General features: G+C 43.5%; 1 protein-coding gene across 1 annotated transcript in view; it reads left to right on the top strand.

The window, feature by feature from the left end:
- Positions 1-277: 277 nt before the first annotated feature.
- The window catches only part of GNAL (guanine nucleotide binding protein (G protein), alpha activating activity polypeptide, olfactory type), a 146,585-nt gene continuing 127,362 nt past the window's right edge, over positions 278-19,500 (top strand). The window contains exons 1-2 of the mRNA XM_011936656.1: positions 278-414; positions 555-674. Of these exons, the coding sequence (XP_011792046.1) occupies positions 337-414; positions 555-674 (198 nt within the window). The 5' untranslated portion in view covers positions 278-336. The remainder of the gene's footprint in view (positions 415-554; positions 675-19,500) is intronic.

Here is a 19,500-nt window from a genome sequence, read left to right as displayed (position 1 = left end):
CATATTCTCCGTGGGATAGACCTAGGTAAAATACATTTACAAGTGTAGCTGCATCGTTATATTTATATGCAATATTCATAGCGATTTTGCCTTGTTTTTATGTAAGCCGCATGGTTGTTTAAAGCTATAGATTTAAAAAACATGTGCATTCAAGTTTGTTTAGAGTGCAAATGAGAAAAGGAGGGTGCTTTCCTTTCCCAGATAAAACCTTTGCAGATGTTGTGTTGGGGGATGATACTGACCTCTAGTGAAACCAGTCTAGGTCAGTGCTGTAGCTGGAAATTCAAAATCCCACTCAATTGATTGGAATCAGTGGGCTAAGGGTAAATTAAGCTAATGACAACTCTCTTTCAATACAGGGAAAAGAAACAGAAAATTCTGGACATCCGGAAAAATGTTAAAGATGCTATCGTGGTAAGGACTTTTTTAAATGATCGTTTACTAGAAAGGTCAAGTGCACTTCATTCTAAAACTGTAGACAGAAATTACATGTTGTAGATTATCATACATGGAGCCTAAATGTTTATCCATATTTTTTTCTTATTCCATTTTAGACAATTGTTTCAGCAATGAGTACTATAATACCTCCAGTTCCTCTGGCCAACCCTGAAAACCAATTTCGATCAGACTACATCAAGAGCATAGCCCCTATCACTGACTTTGAATATTCCCAGGTAAGAAGTGCTTACTGAAATATTCTAACTAGTGAAAGATGGAACCATTTTTAATAAGGTTTCTTGTTGAGAATCAATATTGATACTAATTCATTATTAACTTTCTTTGAAATCCAGCTCTCTAAATGCCTAAGAGGAATACTTATTCTGTACCAAAATATTTGTGTTTGTTAAAAATATTAACTACAGCCAGGGGCGGTGGCTCACACCTGTAATCCCAGCACTTTGGGAGGTCAGGGTGGGTGGATTACCTGAGGTCAGGAGTTCAAGACCAGTCTGGCCAACATGGTAAAACCCCATCTCTACAAAAATACAAAAAAATTAGCTGGGCTTGGTGATGTGCGCCTATAATCCCAGCTACTCAGGAGGCTGAGGCAGGGGAATTGCTTGATCCAGGGAGGTGGAGGTTGCAGTGAGCCAAGATCATGCCACTGCACTCCAGCCTGGACGACAGAGCGAGATTCCCATCTCAAAAAAAAAAAAAATTAACTACAATGGCATTGCAAGACATGCTTTTATGAGTGTGTGGGGAAGGCTGATAATCAGGAAGGCAGCATACCTTTAAGAAATGTTGATGGTGCTTTTTTTCCTGTCTGTATTCTTAAACGAACAATTAAGCAGTTTCCCAGATAACAACAGTAGAAATTACATGAGTAGAGAAAAATACTTACGGTGGGTAATTGTCTCCCTGGGAATTATAGAAACAGCAGAATTCAGTTTACTTTGAAGATGCACACCCTTCAGATCAATTAAGAGAAGAATGCATTGTTTAAAAAATGATAGCATGGATCACTTCTGAATGTTTATCATATTAAAATGCAGTTTGGTTCACATCTGCATTATTTAGGGCTGCTTTTCTTAATCACTTGGATGGCAGTATTGCTTATGCAAAAGAGTGACATCAATATTAGTTTTCTCTCATTTTCAGAATATACATTTCTTTAAAATATTTGGTCATTTCATAAAGCATGTTTCAAAGGAAAAGTATTTGTTAAGCTTCTCAGAAAGTCATTTTTGTTACAGTGCACCAGAAGAGTGTGTGTGTGTGTATTCATCAATAACAGTATTTCAAAGTTTGTATTGCCTGGCATGGTGGTTTGGAGATATTTCCTTCTGAGAATCCTCTCTTTGAAGGGAAGCATGTGGAGAAACTGATGTGTAAAACAGAGAGGCCCTGCCCTGCCTGCAAGGCCTGTGTCCCCCAGCTCACCCCACCCCTTCTCTCCAGAGCACCATTGTCCTGTGGGCTCTGGGTTGGGATGGCTAATAAGAATGACTTTGTTTGTTTGTTTGAGACAGAGTCTCGCTGTGTCTCCCAGGCTGGAGTGCAGTGGCGCGATCTCAGCTCACTGCAAGCTCCGCCAGGTTCACGCCATGCTCCTGCCTCAGCCTCCCGAGTAGCTGGGACTACAGGCACCCACCACCAAGCCCAGCTAATTTTTTTTTGTATTTTTAGTAGAGACAGAGTTTCACCGTGTTAGCCAGGATGGTCTCGATCTCCTGACCTCGTGATCGCCCGTCTCAGCCTCCCAAAGTGCTGGGATTACAGGCATGAGCCACCGCGCCCGGCCAAAAATGACTTTTTTAAAAAGCTTTTATTTTCATCCTTTAATATGATTTTTGCTTCTGATAAGCATACCAATGTAGAGCCAGTGATATCTGTAGAATTTCTAAAATGGAGGAGTGAGGAGTGGCACGCTGGCTGGAAGAAGGGGCCGGGCATCTGGCCCCATGTCTTTAATTGGATGGCTTGGAGAGGGCAAGGAGTTGACATGGCAGGGGAAAGGGTAGGCAGAAGATGCTCCAGCCACACCAGGATCCTCTGCTAACTGGAGGTGCAGGTGTCCTCCCAGTTCTCACTGATACTATGTACACTGGCAAAAACCCAGAACTACCTGGTCCTGGTTGAAATCAGGAGTGGTGTTTCGTTTCAACTTCAGATTTAGACATTTATAGAAAAGCATCTGAGTTCTCAGATTTATCCTATCTTGTTTGCCTAAAACTAATCATAAAACATCTTATATATTTAGGGGGAAATGCTATTCTTAACGTCTAGTGAGAAATTAAAATTAAGATTTACGAATCAGTCTCATATCTTCTTTCTCCTGTTCATGACAGTCTCATGGTTGATGAGGCATCCCATATTCAACCCCAAATCCAGAAACAATTGCTAACTCCCACCTGTGTTATCTAAGGAATCCAAAGCAGCTAATTTGTGAAAGTGTTTTTGTAGCTAAATCATGAACATATTTAATTAAAAACTTGAGAAACCATTTGCTTTGAATGCATATATTTTCATATAGATAAATTAAGGTTACTTAAAAGTTATTATCAGAAAGCATAATTAATTATCATTATAATGAAGGAGAATTTAGCACCAGCAGATGCAAATGTAATTACAGTGCTCTTTCAGAGGTATATTTTGTGGGGGTTAGTTTTACTGGTGTTTTTTAAGCCTGACATTGTTGTCTTAAATGTCTACGCACATGTCAGATGAGAGTATATTTTATGTATATATTTATGTATATTTTTATGTTTTTAATATAGCCCAGACTTATATAAATAAGGAAATTAATGTTAACTATGCAGCGTTCCTTCTGAAAATGCCATTTTTAATTTTAACATGCACAGAATTTTCGTGACATTTATTTCATAGTGCTTGGAAGTATTTATATTACTTATTAAATTGTGTAATTCTTGGTTTCATATTTTGATGATCCTCATTCAGAATGATATCAAGACAAATCGGACTTATATGCTCCATTGGAAAATTAACTTTTATTTACAAGAATACATGTTTTTTATAACACACAAGTAGATTTTACAAGTAGAGCTAAATCAAGTATTTTAATAGTAAACAAAACACTGCTTTACTCAGTCCAGTACTTTTTTGAGATTGAATCCTTGAGAAAGCCTGTCAGTGTCACGGTTCAATTATTTGAGGGTCTTAAGTTAATTTTCCTGTAGGGATAAGATGACTTTTGAACCAAATACGTTACGTTAAAGTTAAAACTTAATTTTAGGGTTCTTCAATTTAAGAAGGAAAATGAGAATAATGACTTGGAAACATACATCTTGAGCATTTTCTCGGGGTAAATACGGGTGGGTTGCTCTTTGGGTCTTTTGGTCTCTGTGGTGTCTTTCATGTGAATTTCAGTTGAGTTCCAGGAATCTGAAGTTGTAACGGAAAGCAGGCAAATGTGGTTAGCGACTGTCAGCCAAGGGCTGCCGTGGGGAGGTCAGAGAGACTCGGCAGCTGGATCTTACCATCGGCCTTACAGGCCGGGTGCGTCCGGACGCACGAAGCTTTGGAGGGTTCTAAGCAGTGGAGCCATGAGATCTCGTGTGTTTCATCAACATCACTCTGGCTGTGGGTGGAAAACGGACTGGGGAGGCAGGAGTTGAAGGAGGGTAGCCACTTCGGAGACTATTGTAATAGTACAGAGGAAAGGTGATGGGACAGCTTGCAGTGGGAGGGGATGATGGGGGTGGAGAAAAGTGGTCTGAGTTGGGGTTTATTTTGGAAACAGCACCATTTAGACTTGTTGGCATGTGGATGTGAGTACTGAGGGGAAACAGATCAATCAAGAATGACTCTGAGCGTTTGGGTCTGAATTTCTGCATAGAAGGTACAAAGAGGTTGGGAGGAGGCAGGTATGAGGAGGTTTTGTTTTCCTAGTGAGTTGGAGATGACTGTTTCGACAGACATCTAAATGGAGACGCCAGGTGGACAGTTGGAGGTGTGAGGCCCCAGGAAGAGCCATTGCAGAAGGAAGGGATGTCAGCAGTGGGCAGTGCTGACCCGGGAGTCAAGACAGACATTAAAGTAAAATCACTTTGGCAGCTTCAAGGTCACCGGTGACCTTGATAAGGACCCGGGTGGAGGGTGTTGAGGAGAGAATGTGATGGGAGCGGGTGGAGGTGGCAGGGGCGATGAGGCTTCCTGGAGGTTTTGCTGTGGAGGAAGGCTGAGGAGCCAGGCAGCAGCTGGGAAGGTAGGTGAGGTCAAGAGAGGGTTTCTTTAAGATGAAAGATACCAAAGCCTGTCTGAATGAAAAGGGCTGGAATCACTTGGTAAAGCAGGAGAAAATGACAATACAGAAGAAAGAGGCTGTGTATGGCAGGAGTCCAGTCCTCGAGAAGGTAAAAAGAATGGGATCCAGAACAAAAAAGGACCAGACCACCTCCCCACTTGTTGAACAAGAGGGAAGGCAGAGAACAGGTGCAGACGCAGGTATGTTTTCAGATTTGGTGGCAGAGGAGTGAAGGAGGGCTTGTTAGCAAAGACTTTTCAAGCAAATTGTGAAAGGAAATTGGTAGCTGACATGTGGATGATCATCTAGTTTTGCAATTATCCATAAACTGGCCCATCTCCTTTTTGTGATATTGTTCAGGTGGTGATGAACAATGATACACTGATAAAGTTCTTGTGACCTCGAGCTCATGTGATACAGTTATTCCCTTCACAAGCCAGAACCGTAAAGGGGTGTTTCATACCAGGTTGAAGCAAAAAACAAAAAAACTCCACTTATCTTGACGGCAAACCAGCAGGATATTTGCTGCAGAATAATGTGAAATCTTTGGAGACAAGGCCAGCATGTTATGTTAAATTTTAATTACAAATGAAATAATGCAAACATGTTTTACGAAACATAAATCACAATAGAAAAGAAAAGTATTGAGATTAGCTACAAATAACAAATTGGCAATTGCCTGATTAGAGTTTTTCTCAATGAATACACCCAAAATTTCAGGTTATCTTTGTTCAAGGCTTGACTCCCACCCATAAGCCCCTCACTAGTTGGCACCGTGTCTCAGCAGCCAAATTTTGCATAGCGGCCAGCAGATGCAGTGATGCAAAATAAATAGTGTTAAGTGATTATGCTAAAACATAGATTGACTGATCATTTATGGAATAGGAAAAATAGGCCAGGCGTGGTGACTCACGCCTGTAATCCCAGTACTTTGGGAGGCCAACACAGGCCAGTCATCTGAGGTCAGGAGTTCGAGACCAGCCTGGCCAACATAGTGAAACCCCATCTCTACTAAAAATAGAAAAATTAGCTGGGCATGGTGGCAGGCACCTGTAATCCCAGCCACTCAGGAGGCTGAGGCAGGAGAATAGCTTCAACCCAGGAGGCGGAGGTTGCAGTGAGCCGAAGTTGTGACATTGCATTCCAGCCTGGGTGACAGAGAAAGACTCCATCTCAAAAAAAAAAAGAGAAGGAGAGAAAAAAGAAGAATGTTGTGGTTGCCTCCTCCTCCCAAAATCCTTTAGCACCACACCAAGCAAAATCACTGTTCAATTCAATTGAGTTATTCATTTGTTTGATTTTTATTCTTAAAATGTGGATACTTTATTAGCTCTTTTCAAATTGTGTTTTGCTAGTTTTTTCTAAGGGGAAGAGGATAAATAAGGCTAAACAAGAAACGGAAAAGCAGTCTGATCTGTTGGTCAGTACTCTATCTAATTACCACCTGGTGTTTCCTAAATGATGACCCAGACAGCAGAGGCCAGTGTTTTGCCTTCCTCCCAGGTCACAGCTCCTCTGTCACTTTCCAACAGCAGCCCCAAGTCAGGAGGCACCCTGTGTGGCTAGTGTCTGAGTGTTCGGTCAGTGTGCAGGCAAAGGAGGCCACGGTGGCCTGGGCCAAGGCCCCGGGAGCCAGACAGCCCGGTGTGACTTTGAGCAAGTGGCCTACGCTCAGTGCAGCTTGTGGCCCTGCGTAGGAGTCAAGTGCGGGGCCCGGCCCTGGGGTTGCCATGCAGAGCCTCAGCGGCTGCTGCCATGTGCTGCTGCATCTCTTTGGGGGATGTGTGCAGAATCTCCAGAATGCGCATAACCCGGTTAGATTCTTCCACACAGTATCTGTGTTCCCTCTCCAAGCCTGTTTCTATCTCCTGCTAGAAGGCTTTGTGCTGTGGGTTTTTGTGTGTGTGTGTGTCTTTTTTTTTAACCAACCAAGCCGAAGCCCACCATGTAATCAGGTCAGCATGAGTTCCTCCACGGCAGCCTCCACTTGGGTTCCCTGCACCCCCGGTGACCATTGCTGCCCAGAGCCTCATCAAACCCACCTCCCAGTGCCATCAGAAAATGATGGGGCTGGCTGTGTTCGCCTCCTGAGGACCAGGCCTCTTTCTCCACCGCCTCCTCTCCCCACAGCTCGCTCTTGGAGTGCATCTCCTGCTGAGTGCGCTGCAAACAATCTCCAGGTGCCTACTAACTTAGGTTATAACAGAATCCTCTGAATCCACTTCAGTAAGGACCTGTGGGCACAAGAATTCAGGGGACAGGCCGACTGGGATGTCACGCAGTGTGAAAGAACATGAGGTCCCCACACATACAGCAAAACAGCAACCGCCTAATTCAAAATGGTATTGAAGTCGATTGCCTCACAGCCATCCTGTTCTTTGCCTTTTGAGCTAGTGAGGTCTGGTGCATGTTTTATGGGAGAAAGGCAACATTTGAGCAGGTGTAAAAAGGGCACAGTAAACTTGCGCCTTCCACAGTACACTGAACCTCTTAAAGACTTGTGTATCTGGCGTGGAAGGAAAAAGTACCATGTTTTCCTTCCAGTATTTTCAGATGTAGTTAATAAATGGACATTTATTATAGGGGTTGACTTAAGGTCTCACTGCCCCTCTGCTGCATCTGTCTTGAATGAGAGTCACTGGGAGAAGGGTCTTTGGGCGCTGCCCCTAGGTGTTCTTGGGGCTGAGGCAGGGCCGGTAAGGAGCCCCTGCAGGGTGACGCAAGGATGGACAGGGCACAGACACCTCCAGGCCTGGGAGTCTGTGGACAAGATGGTGTCTCTATCTTGAAGGGAGGTCTTAAGAGAAGGTGTGGGGCCAGCCCAACCTGTGTTCAAATTCTAGCCCTGCCAGGCCCTTTGTGTGTGACCTTGAGCACATGACCTCATTGCTATCTGCCTTTTCTCAATGGTACAGTAGAGGTGATGGCAACACCTACTTCCTGTGGCTGATGTGAGGATTAAACACGTTAATATCTAAAACAGTGGCTGGGACATGGGCGGTACAGCTTTAATATGAGCAATCCTGCTCTGCCGGAGGAAGTGGAGCAGAGCTAGCGCCATTCTTGGCCTCGCCTCAGGCGCCAGGCCTGGGCAGTGGCTCCACCTCAGTCCACCCGGCCCCCGGGTCCCGTGGTCTGGTTCAGTGGCACCCCTTAGCTGTCACCACCTGCACCTCCGTCTCAAGCCAGCATTTATAGGCAGTCCCTTCTGTCCCATGCCAAGAGCTGACATCCCTAACGCTTCACAGCCCTCCTGGGGGAAGGTACCCCTAGTTATCCTCAAAGGAAGTGGGGCCCCTGGCTGCTCAGGAACCCTCATCCCCGTGCCCTCTCAGAGCACAGGTTCTCAGGTGGGAGTCGCCCAGGCTCCCCGGCAGGTTACCGTGGACCTCACTTCCTGCCTGTTCTCTGTTACCAGCGGCGCCCGGAGCTCGGCTCTCCTTCTTTTTCTCTACATTATTTTCAGTCGGATTTTCTTCACTGACGTCGCCCTTGCTCTTTCCCACCGTTTCGGCTTGCCTGTGTCCTGCCCTTCTGATGCTGTGGCTGGCCCAGCCTCGGGTTTTGTGAGGCTGCCTGGAAATCCCCTGGATTTCGCAGATTTCTGTGGGATTTTTCGCCTCGCTCCCTAGGGCTACAGTTTCTGCCCAGTTTTGTGGCAAGTTCCAGTAAGCTGCAGCCTCATTCTTTTGTGCTCACCGCAGTGCACCTTTGCTTCGTGCTGTCTAGTGGTAGAAAGGTGAGATGTGCCCTGACTGCACCCCTCAAAGGGAGATCATGCTAAAATAAATACTTCACAAATAGTTAGGTGTCCTAAGGCATGTTCTCTGGTTTTTAAAAAAGTCCTAGGAAAGACGTTTTTATAAAATGCTCAACAGTCTGTCTTGTTCTCATTTGCACACCTGGTTGCTGGAAGTGGTAGACGCCTGTGTCTTAGGCTCAGGGCTGCCATCTTGATTCCATAGGGCCTAACAAGTCCCACTTTGCAGAGGAAAACAGTGATGTGTGTTGAAAATAGATGGCGCGTGAGGCCTCGGGGACCATTTGGCCTGACAGCCCCCGCTGAGGACAGGGAGGCCCGGGAGGTGGAGAGGGAGAGGCGACATGGAAGTTGATTTCATTTCCCAGCTGTCCATGGAGCTTTCCAGTAGTTGGTGAAGATGGAACATGGCTTCCTGTCTTTCCCGTGAAAGGTTCCCGTCACAGAGCAGTCCATGAGCAGCGGTTTTCAGTGGGGCCACATGGAGGTCCCGAAGCTCTTCTGCCAGCACTGTGGAGGGGAGGCGGGTGACATGGAAGAGGTCATGTGGACTGCCCTTGCTTCAGTAATTACTGAGCACACATATTATCCATCTTATGGACACCAAGACGAATAAGGAACAGCACTTGTCTACCTCTGGCAGGGATACAGGCTTAAGAAATAAAGGTGTGTGATGCTACATTTAAGCAAGTTCTTGAGGTCACCTGGGGACACCCATGCAGCTGGCGTCACACTGAGCTGAATCTTCCTTGAATGGGAAGGGCTTAGAGGGCAGGTGGACATAGAGAGGACAGTGCTTCAGGGCGGGTGGCACCTTTGGAACCTGCAGACCAAAAGCCCAGTCAGGCCGCAATGGGTTAGGGAGGGTCCTGCGTGCCTGGCCAGGGGGCCTGGGCTTCCTCCTCAAGGCTGGGGGGAACCCGTGGTTTTCTTCAGGGGAGTGAAAAAATGGAAGTGGTTTTTTTGGAAGGATCACTCCCGAATTCATCACGAGGCCAGGCTTTGTATCTGCTGTGGGGATGGTGCTCTGGGAATTTATCTGTCATTGGACAAAGGGCAGTTCCTGTGCCAGAAACCTGCTTCCGGGTCTCACATGGCTTGTGTCATGATATTAAGGAGGAGGGAGACCCCCACTGAGAATGATTATTGTATTATTCTGCGCATCTGAGATGCTAATAAAAGGAATTTTTATTATTATAGTAAAACATTTCAGTTAGATACATTAACTGTATTAGAACTTCAGTGAAGATACTTTTCTTAAATTCCATTTTTTTCTCTGCAGTATTATCATGAGAGGTACTCCTAATAAACGTTAGCTTTTTATTTTGAAATGATTTTAAACTTTACCTGAACAATACAAAAATAGTACCGAAGACTCCCATATGTCCTTCACCCAGACTCATCAATAGCTAATGTGTGGCCACATTTGTGCTCTCACTCTGTCTACACTAAGACACGTTTTTGTGAACCATTTGAGAGTTGGTTGTAGACATCATGCTCCCTTGCCTCTAAATGCATCAGTGTATATTTCCTTAGAACTAGGACATCCACTTCACTTCTGTAACCACAGCACGGGTATCAAAATTAGGAGATTTAACATTAATACAATACCTTTTTTTTTTTTTTGGAGACAGAGTCTCGCTCTGTCTCCCAGGCTGAAATGCAGCGATGCGATCTCAGCTCACTGCAGCCGAGTAGCTGGGACTACAGACACACACCACCATGCCTGACTAATTTTTTTTTTTTTTTTTGAGACGGAGTCTAGCTCTGTCGCCCAGGCTGGAGTGCAGTGGCCAGATCTCAGCTCACTGCAAGCTCCGCCTCCCGGGTTTACGCCATTCTCCTGCCTCAGCCTCCCGAGTAGCTGGGACTACAGACGCCCGCCACCTCGCCCGGCTAGTTTTTTGTATTTTTTTAGTAGAGACGGGGTTTCACCGTGTTAGCCAGGATGGTCTCGATCTCCTGACCTCGTGATCCGCCCGTCTCGGCCTCCCAAAGTGCTGGGATTACAGGCTTGAGCCACCGCGCCCGGCCTGCCTGACTAATTTTTGTATGTTTAGTAGAGATGGGATTTCACCATGTTGGCCAGGCTAGTCTCAAACTCCCGACCTCAAGCGATCCACCCACCTCCCAAAGTGCTGGGATTACAGGTGTGAGCCACCGCATCTGTCCACCATTTTGTAATCAACAAACCTTACTCAGATTTTACCAAGAGTCTCAATAATAATATAATGAAATAATAGCAGTAACAATAATAATAAATAATGATATTGGTGTAACTCTGGTCAGTAGTCCAATCCAGGATCAACCATGACATTTAACTTCCATTTCTCTCTACACTAGAACAGTTGCTCAGCCGACCTTTTTTGTCATGACCTTGGCCTGGCATTGACTTTGTAGAACACCCACACTCAGAGTTCCTTTGAGGTTTTGTGTTTGGCAGCAACAGCAGAGAAGTGATCGTGAATCCTTCCTTCTCAGTGCATCTGTGATGTTAACTCTGGTCACTAGTTAAGGTGAGGTCTGCTTCTATATAGGCACCCTTTTCCCCTTGGTAATTTATAAGTAAATTCTAGGAATGTTCTTTGAAACTGTACAAATATCCTGGTTTTTTTTTGGGGGGGGGGTTTCAGACAGAGTCTCGCTCCGTCACCCAGGCTAGAGTGCAATGGCACAAGCTCAGCTCACTGCAACCTCCTCCCTTCGGGTTCAAATGGTTCCCCTGCCTCAGCCTCCTGAGTAGCTGGAATTACAGGCACCTGCCACCACGCCCAGCTAATTTTTTTGTATTTTTAGTAGAGACGGATTTTCACTATGTTGGCCAGGCTGGTCTGAAACTCCCAACCTTAAGTAATCTGCCCACCTTGACCTCCCAAGGTGTTGGGATTACAGGCGTGAGCCACCATGCCTGGCCCAAATATACTGTTCTTATCAAAACTCACACTCTAGTTTTCACACACCAATAGACTTAAGCAATAAATATGTAAAGGAGAAAGCTGCTCAATCTTTTGACTTTCTAAATACTATGATTGAAATAAAATAGGGCCGGGCACGGTGGCTCATGCCTGTAATCCCAGCACTTTGGGAGGCCCAGGCGGGCAGATCACTTGAGTCCAAGAGTTTGAGAGACAAGCCTAGGCAACATGGTGAAACTCTGTCTCTACAAAAAATATACCAGGTGTGGTGGCTCCCACCTGAAATAGCAGCTCCCTGAGCTTGGGAGCTTGGGAGGCAGCGTGGGCGGCAGAGTAACACCCTGTCTCAAAACAAACAAACAAACAAACAAACAAAAAAAGAAAAGAAAATGTATGTAAGTTCTGTGTAGCTAGGTGGGGTAGGCTGGAGTCAAAACAAGCAGGCATATCTATGAAAGCTGAATATAATAGACTGTACATACTGAAGACTTTTATTTTTGTTAATAAAAATCAAACGATGGTTGTTTTACATCTACTCTTCAGGTATCTATAAAATCAGTTGATATTCCTTATGGTTAATAGCACAGGCTGCCCTGTAAAAATACCTGATAAATTAAAAAAAAAAAAAAATGGAGATGGTGATTCTGCTTTCACATAATAAAAAATGCATCATTTCATGCTCTTGATAATAAAAGCACACGGAGGACCAGCCACAACAGCGACCTCTCAAACTCACCAGCACACCAAGAAATGGGGGCTTGAGCCACATGACCATTTTTATCTAAAGTGTTTTTTCTTATAGAAACTGAATTAAAAGTTCACAAAGCAATTAAGGCAACTTTTTTTGGTTTTTAAAATTTTTGATGGATGTGCAATAGTTGCACATGTTTATAGGGTACATGTGATATTTTGATACAAGCGTACAGTAAGTTATCAAATGAGAGTAATTGGAATATCCGTCACCTCAAACCTTTATCATTCCTTTGTGTTAGGAATATTCTAATTCCGGTCCTCTAGGTATTTTGAAATGTACAATACGTTATTAAGTTACAGTTGCCCCATGCTGCTACTGAATCCTGTGTCTTGTTCCTTCTGTGTGTCTTGTACTTTTGTATCCATTAATCATTCTCTCTTCACCCACCTCCCCACTATTCTTCCCAGCCTCTGGTAAGCATCATTCTATTCTCGACCTCCATGAGGTCCACTCTGTAGCTCCCACATAGGAGTGAGAACCTGCGATACTTGTCTTTCTGTGCTTGGCTTATTTCCCTTATGTTCTGTCCATGTTGCTGCAAATGACAGGATTTCATTTTTTTTTCACAGCTGAATAATATTCCATAGTGTATTTGTGTACCTTTTTTTCTATTATTATTTCTTGGATAGGATGTCATTGAAACTTCAAATCCTTTGAAAATGTGAGGCTGAACAAAAAAGATTTTTGTTTCCAAAGTCTGCCTCCAGTTTGGATGTGTTGGAAGTTTGTTGCTTGGTGTACCCAAAGGAGAAGCCCATCTCTGAGGGCACTTGCCCTTTTCAGATGAATGTGGCATTAAACATACCTTAAGTATTAGAGCATTTTGTTCTTATCGTTGCTAGTTTTATGTAACTGAGAGAAAATATTTTGAACGTCTCAGCACTCTCAGGAATCAGTAGAAGGAGCAGAGTGAGGAGGCTCTTCTTATGCCAAATTAAGACTTAAATGAGTCAACACGTGTGGTTTGTGAGAAAAGCACAGTAGGTTTTAAGACGCAGAATAATGAAGTTGTTCTTGAGAAGGTTCCTTGGAAACACTGGCTTTTTTATTTTTCAGTTTCGCATGAGAATGTCATCCATGAAGGTGTGGGGGCTTTTTTCACCTTTAAAATAATCCCATACTTTTTTTATCCTGTCGTCTTCGTGGCATAAATTGAATTAAATCAAATCAACTGTATGCATAATATTCTCACTACACAAAGCAATTCCATTTTTAATTTGTGTTTGTATTTGTTTGGATAGGAAATATTTGTGGATGGCATAAAATCCAAAAGACATAAAGGAGCAGGGAGGGAAGAGGCTGCTCCTGCCCAGCCCCCCGGGGCCCCCAGACACAGCCAGTATGGTTCAACAGAATGGTGGGCCTTACACTGACTTCGAGTCCCTGAAGGGCGATCTTCTCAACATACTTTTATCTTGTAGTGAAGAGAATCTGTTATAAAATGTTACCGTAGTTGATCTTGTTCGTATGGGGCAAATACTAACCTGAATCACCAAGTAAATGTTTTCCAAGTGAAATTTAGCAATAGAGTAAATTAGATGGAAATTGTTTGGGTGCTGAGACCAAATGCCTGAGTACTTAATTGCAAAAATATGGAATGATTTTATCAGACAACCATGGAATACTGGTGTTTTAAAGCGTAGAAGCTGCAGACTTCCTCACTGAGGGAGATCATAAATTAAACAGTTAAGCCTGGCAGGACGTTTGGAGGGCATTTGACATGGGTTCAGCGTGGCTAATAACCTGGGATAGCATTTGGTACTTTTCAGGTCCTTGCTACATGTCATCTTTCTCACACGAGTTTCCTGTTCAATCTGTACCCAACCTGTATTCTTCCTTTTGGCTTTAAGACATTCTGTCCCTCCCATACCCATTTGTATTTTACAGGCCCAGTTTGATATTTCTGCCCAGGAAGAAATCCCTGACTTCCCTCCCGTATGCCATGCTTGCACACTTGCACTCTGTGGCCCCTTATGCTTGCACACTTGCTCTCTGTGTGCCTTTACCTTTGCGTGCTTACTCTCTGTGCACCCTTAGCTTGTACACCTGTTCTCTGTGCCCTCTTATGCTTGCACACTTGCACTCTAGGCACCCTTATGCTTGCACATTTGCTCTCTGTGCCTTTACACTTGTATGCTTACAGACCTGCTCTGTGCACATTTACACTTGCACACTTGCCTCTCTGAGCACCTTTATGCTTGTACACTTGCCACTGTGCAGCCTTATGCTTGCACACTTGCCTCTCTGAGCACCCTTATGCTTGCACACTTGTCGCTGAGCACCCTTATGCTTGCACAGTTGTTCTCTGTGCACCTTATGCTTGCTCTCAGTGCTTGCGTGCCTGTGATGTATGCATCCTTTCACTTGCATGCTTGTACTCTCTGAGCCCTTGTGCTTGCACACTTGTGCTCTCCATGCCTTTGGCCTTGCACACTTGCTCTCTGTGCACCCTTAGCTCGCACACTTACGTTCTGTGTGCTCTTGCACTTGCACACTTGCTCTGTGTGTTTCCTTCGTTTGCACAGTTGCACGCTGTGCATCCTTGCGCTCGCACGCTTGCTGTCTGTGCACCCTTACACTTCCATGCTTGCTGTCTATGCACCCTTACTTTTGCATGCTCCTTCCCGCCAGGTCTTGCTCTTACCATCTTCAAAACCCTGCCTTGCCTGCTTTTTTATCCTTCCTCCACCTGAAACACTAAGATTTCCACGAACACAGTTTGCATGCTGTATAGGTGTCCTTATTTAAATATTGATTTGCCAAAGATTAGTCTTGAGCACTTAGTAAGTTCTTAGTAAGACCAAAATAACTAAAGAAACAAGTTATTTGCCCCCTTTTAAGTCCCTCCAATTAGCAAGGCTAGACTTATTTAGAAAGCGCATTTATGTGTCATATTTGAAATTTTTTATGCCTGCCCTTTGCTTCTTGAAGCTCACAGTATGATGAGTCATGTAGAGTTTTCCACTAAACATGCCTTTGCTGGGGATAGGAACTTGACACGGCATTTGGCATATGGTTATGCTAAGTAAACGTACATAAAGCCACGTTATTTATCAAAACCGTACTCAGGACCATGAGTTACGCAAAGAAAGTGTTAGTTATGACCTCTGGCCTCAAAAGCCTTACCACTTAGTGAAGAAAAGGATGTCTGTAATATATAATGTATAGGCCGGCATGGTGGCTCACATCTGTAATTCCAGCACTTTGGGAGGCTGAGGCGGGAGGATCACCTGAGGTCAGGAGTTCGAGACCAGCCTGACCAACATGGAGAAACCCCGTCTCTACTAAAATTTAACGACGTGGTGGTGCATGCCGGTAATCCCGGCTACTCAGGCAGCTGAGGCAGGAGAATCGCTTGAACCCAGGAGGCGGAGGTTGATGTGAGCGGAGATCACGCCACTGCTCTCCAGCCTGGGCAACAACAGTGAAACTCCGTCTAAAAAAAAAACTATATATATAATGTGCAATATAAAATTAACGAAGAAGAATGCATCATGTAGTTTAATGTGGTATAGACTAGACATTCTGTAACCGTTCAGAAAAGAAGATTACTAAGGACTGTTGTGCTCAGACAAAAGTCTTCATTGTCGCACTTCATACACCAGGGCTTCCTGGGAAGGTAAAATTGTCATCGGCAGAGCCTGGTCAGGAAACAGTATCCCCATCACAAAATCAAGGCCATTCCTAGCGTAGCGGCATCAGCTTCTCAGGTCTGGGGCACAGTAAGCTTTGGCCAGAGCTCAAGAATGAGCCCTTGGTCTACAAACTTGTTCCATGATGTTCAGAAAAATGGAGAAGCATCATCTTTTAGCTGAAAGTGGAGCCACAGTTGTGGCAGTTCGTTTATTACACAAGCACGTAATTACTTAGTGTTTAAAGAAACGTTGGTAAAGAATATGTTCAGACAAATTGAAGTCTGTATTTTTTTATTTCATGAAGCACATAAGTTTATGGCAAAAAGATAAACAAATGTTGGTTGCTTCATTCATTTCCATTTCCATTTCCTCTTCCCAAGTGGAGGTAAAATGATTCTTACCACAATCTTGCTTATCCTACCTATATCTACACACATGTCTAAAATACACACACAGGCACACACACGCAGGCACACATACACACAGGCACACACACATGCACACACACGCACACACAGGCACACACACATGCGCACACACACAGGCACACACATGCACACATGCACACACACAGGCGCACACACACACACATGCACACACACGCACACACACACAGGCACACATGCACACACACATGCACACACAGGCACACACATGCACACACAGGCACACACATGCACACACGCACACACGCACACACAGGCACACACACATGCACACACACAGGTACACACACATGCACACACACAGGTACACACACACATGCACACACACAGGCAGAGGCCGAATCATGCACAAAATATCTAAATGATGAACATTTTTAAAAAAATATTACCAAATAGTGATGGGATATGGCAGTGTTATTTTTGAAAAATATGTAACACGACTTTAATATTTTTATAGTTTTCAGAATTAGAACCATATGAAGGGAAAATGTTTTAATTAGATAATTCAACTTTTTATGTGTCTGTAGTGGTGTACTATAAAAGCAAATTATAAAGCATTATTAAGTATTTATAACAATTTTTAATATCTACATTATGAATTTAACTAAAATAAAGTGTGAGTTGTACATTTTTTAATTGAGTTGTTTCAATAGCTGGAAGCATCGTGAAGCATTATATTAATTTTTGAACTATTTTAATTCAAACCGAGTATGATTTGAAAATAAATAAATAATTTAAAAACAAAAATAAAAATATTACCAAATATTAAACTTAGCTCAATGATTATTCTTCAGAAACATCTGAAAGGAATGATATTTTCATAGCAAAACCTTTTAGAGTCATCTCTGAAAAAAGGAAAAAGGGAAAACATATTTTCTCTTAATTTTCCTCCCTACTGCCACCACCCACGTGAGAATCATATGAGTTTGACCACCCATTATTCTTGATTGTTTCTAGAGCTGTCTATGCAACCTCAGCCAAACGAGTAATTTTTAACCAGAGTGTTTGTAGAAAAATGACAGTTGTTATTTGAGTTTTCATTTTTATTAAAAATAATGTTACAGATTTTATGGAATTATTATCAGGCTGCATTTTTTTTTAATCCACAGGAAGGTACCATTACCCTAAAGAATACCTTTTGAATTATTGGGAGGTTCCTATCTCCACTTTCTCAAGCTTAAATAATCTCCTTAAATAATCTAAATTTTAGATGTTATGTAAGTGTTCTAATACTTTACATATTGAATGATGATATATCATTTTAAATTTAAGCTTTTTAAAATAGTTCTTAAGGTGTTATATGTTTACTTTTTTGTTAAATCACATGGCATCAGCTGACATCTTTAATTGCTTGAAAGAATTAAGCCAATAAATATTATCATGGCCAGGCACGGAGGCTCACGCCTGTAATCCCAGCGCTCTGGGAGGCCAAGGCAGGTGAATCACCTGAGGTCGGGAATTTGAGACCAGCCCGGCCAACATGATCAAACCCCATCTCTACTAAAAAAAATACAAAAAATTAGCCAGGCGTGGTGGCAGGCACCTGTCATCTCATCCCAGTTACTCGGGAGGCTGAGGCAGGAGAATCGCTTGAACCTGGGAGGCAGAGGTTGCAGTGAGCCGAAATCGTGCCACTGCTCTCCAGCCCAGGCAACAAGAGCGAAACTCCGTTAAAAAAAAAAAAAAAGATTGTCATTAATGTTTCTTATTTCTTTGGTTAAAATGTTATAATGAGTAGTATGTTATATCATCATGTGAATTTTCATAACTTATAGGAAGTAAATGTATTTCAAATTAACCATTATCAGTTTTATCTGAACAGGCATTTCATTTTTTTTCTAAATGATGACCTGATATGTGTCAGGAACTACGTTCAGCATGGGGAATACTAAGCTGAATTGTGTATACCCACGGGAGTTCTCGCAGGGCTCACAGAGTTTAAACCCCTAGGACACACCATCGTGTTGGCAAGGGGAAGGTGCACACAGCCCTCTGGGAGAAACAGTGGTGCTATCCCAGGGAACGTGAGGGGTGGCCCGGCCTTTGAAGAATGGGTGAGTTCAGCAGGTAGACCAGGGACAGTGGCAAGTGCAGTGCGGCCAGCAGAGCCCTGTGTGCACATATTTTTGTTTGTTTGTTTGTTTTGAGATGGAGTCGCACTCTGTCACCCAGGTGGGAGTGCAGTGGTGCGATCTCAGCTCACTGCAACCTCCACCTTCTGGGTTCAAGTGATTTTCCTGCCTCAGCCTCCACAGTAGCTGGAATTAGAGGTGTGTGACACCACGCCTGGCTAATTTTTTTTTTTTTAGTAGTAGAGATTAGGTTTCGCCATGTTGGCCAGTCTGGTCTCGAACTCCTGACCTCAGGTGATCTACCCGCCTCAGCCTCCCAAAGTGATGGGATTACAGGTGCCCCGCCCCTGTGTGCAAATTAGGACACTGCAGAGGTACTCCTTCTCAGAAGTCCCCCACATCATACAAATCATTTCAAGAGCATCTAGCCCTACAGGAAGATCTTGGAGAAACATTCTTAGACATTTTTATTACACTTGCTCCAGTGTAAAATTTTATGGTATGAATACAGTGTGAATAGTATAGCAGAAATAAATAAAAACACCAGGACAGATAATAGAAAAGAGTTGTAAGAAATTCAGGAAATGTATATGCTTCAATAAAAAGAATGCTTTAACTTATCCTAGTTGATTTTATTGAAGGTAAATTTGAAATTCCATACTTAGTATTTAAGTCAAATTACCACTCATGCTTCTCTTGTGGTTCTCTTTACTGAGAAATTCAGGAGAGTGCATCTTTGCACGTTTCTCACTTCAATTCCATGCCCATCAGTTTGCCCCAGTATTATCCTGTTCCAGGTGATCATAGGGCCAAGTAGAATTGATGTCTCCATTGTATTTTGACCAAGCCTCCCCATCTGTGCTCTTACGGTGGCTTTGCCTTGAATCTTAGCATTTCAGCTGGAAGCGCACTTAGGTGTGTCTGATCCAAGACTTCCTCTGCAGATGAGCAGGGCATTAGCGCAGCGCTCTGCGAGACTTGTCCAGGGTCGTCCAGATGTGCTGACCTGGAGGCAAAGCCAGGACTAGAACCGAGTCTCCCGATTCCTCATCCAGTTCTCTTCTTGTCCCTTCTATTCATGCAGGGCACAGGTCTGCATTTATACAGCGGAGTTTCATTATCTATTAGGTTGAACTATTAAAAATTGCCAATATTTGGCCAATTTTGAGCTGTGATATGGCGGTTTCTTTCTTTTTTTTTTTTTTTTGAG

The sequence above is a fragment of the Colobus angolensis genome, unplaced genomic scaffold (assembly GCF_000951035.1).
Source record: "Colobus angolensis palliatus isolate OR3802 unplaced genomic scaffold, Cang.pa_1.0 Scaffold155, whole genome shotgun sequence".
NCBI lineage: Eukaryota > Metazoa > Chordata > Mammalia > Primates > Cercopithecidae > Colobus > Colobus angolensis.
The sequence above is the reverse complement of the archived record's forward strand: the minus strand, read 5'-3'. Positions and strand labels throughout refer to the sequence as shown.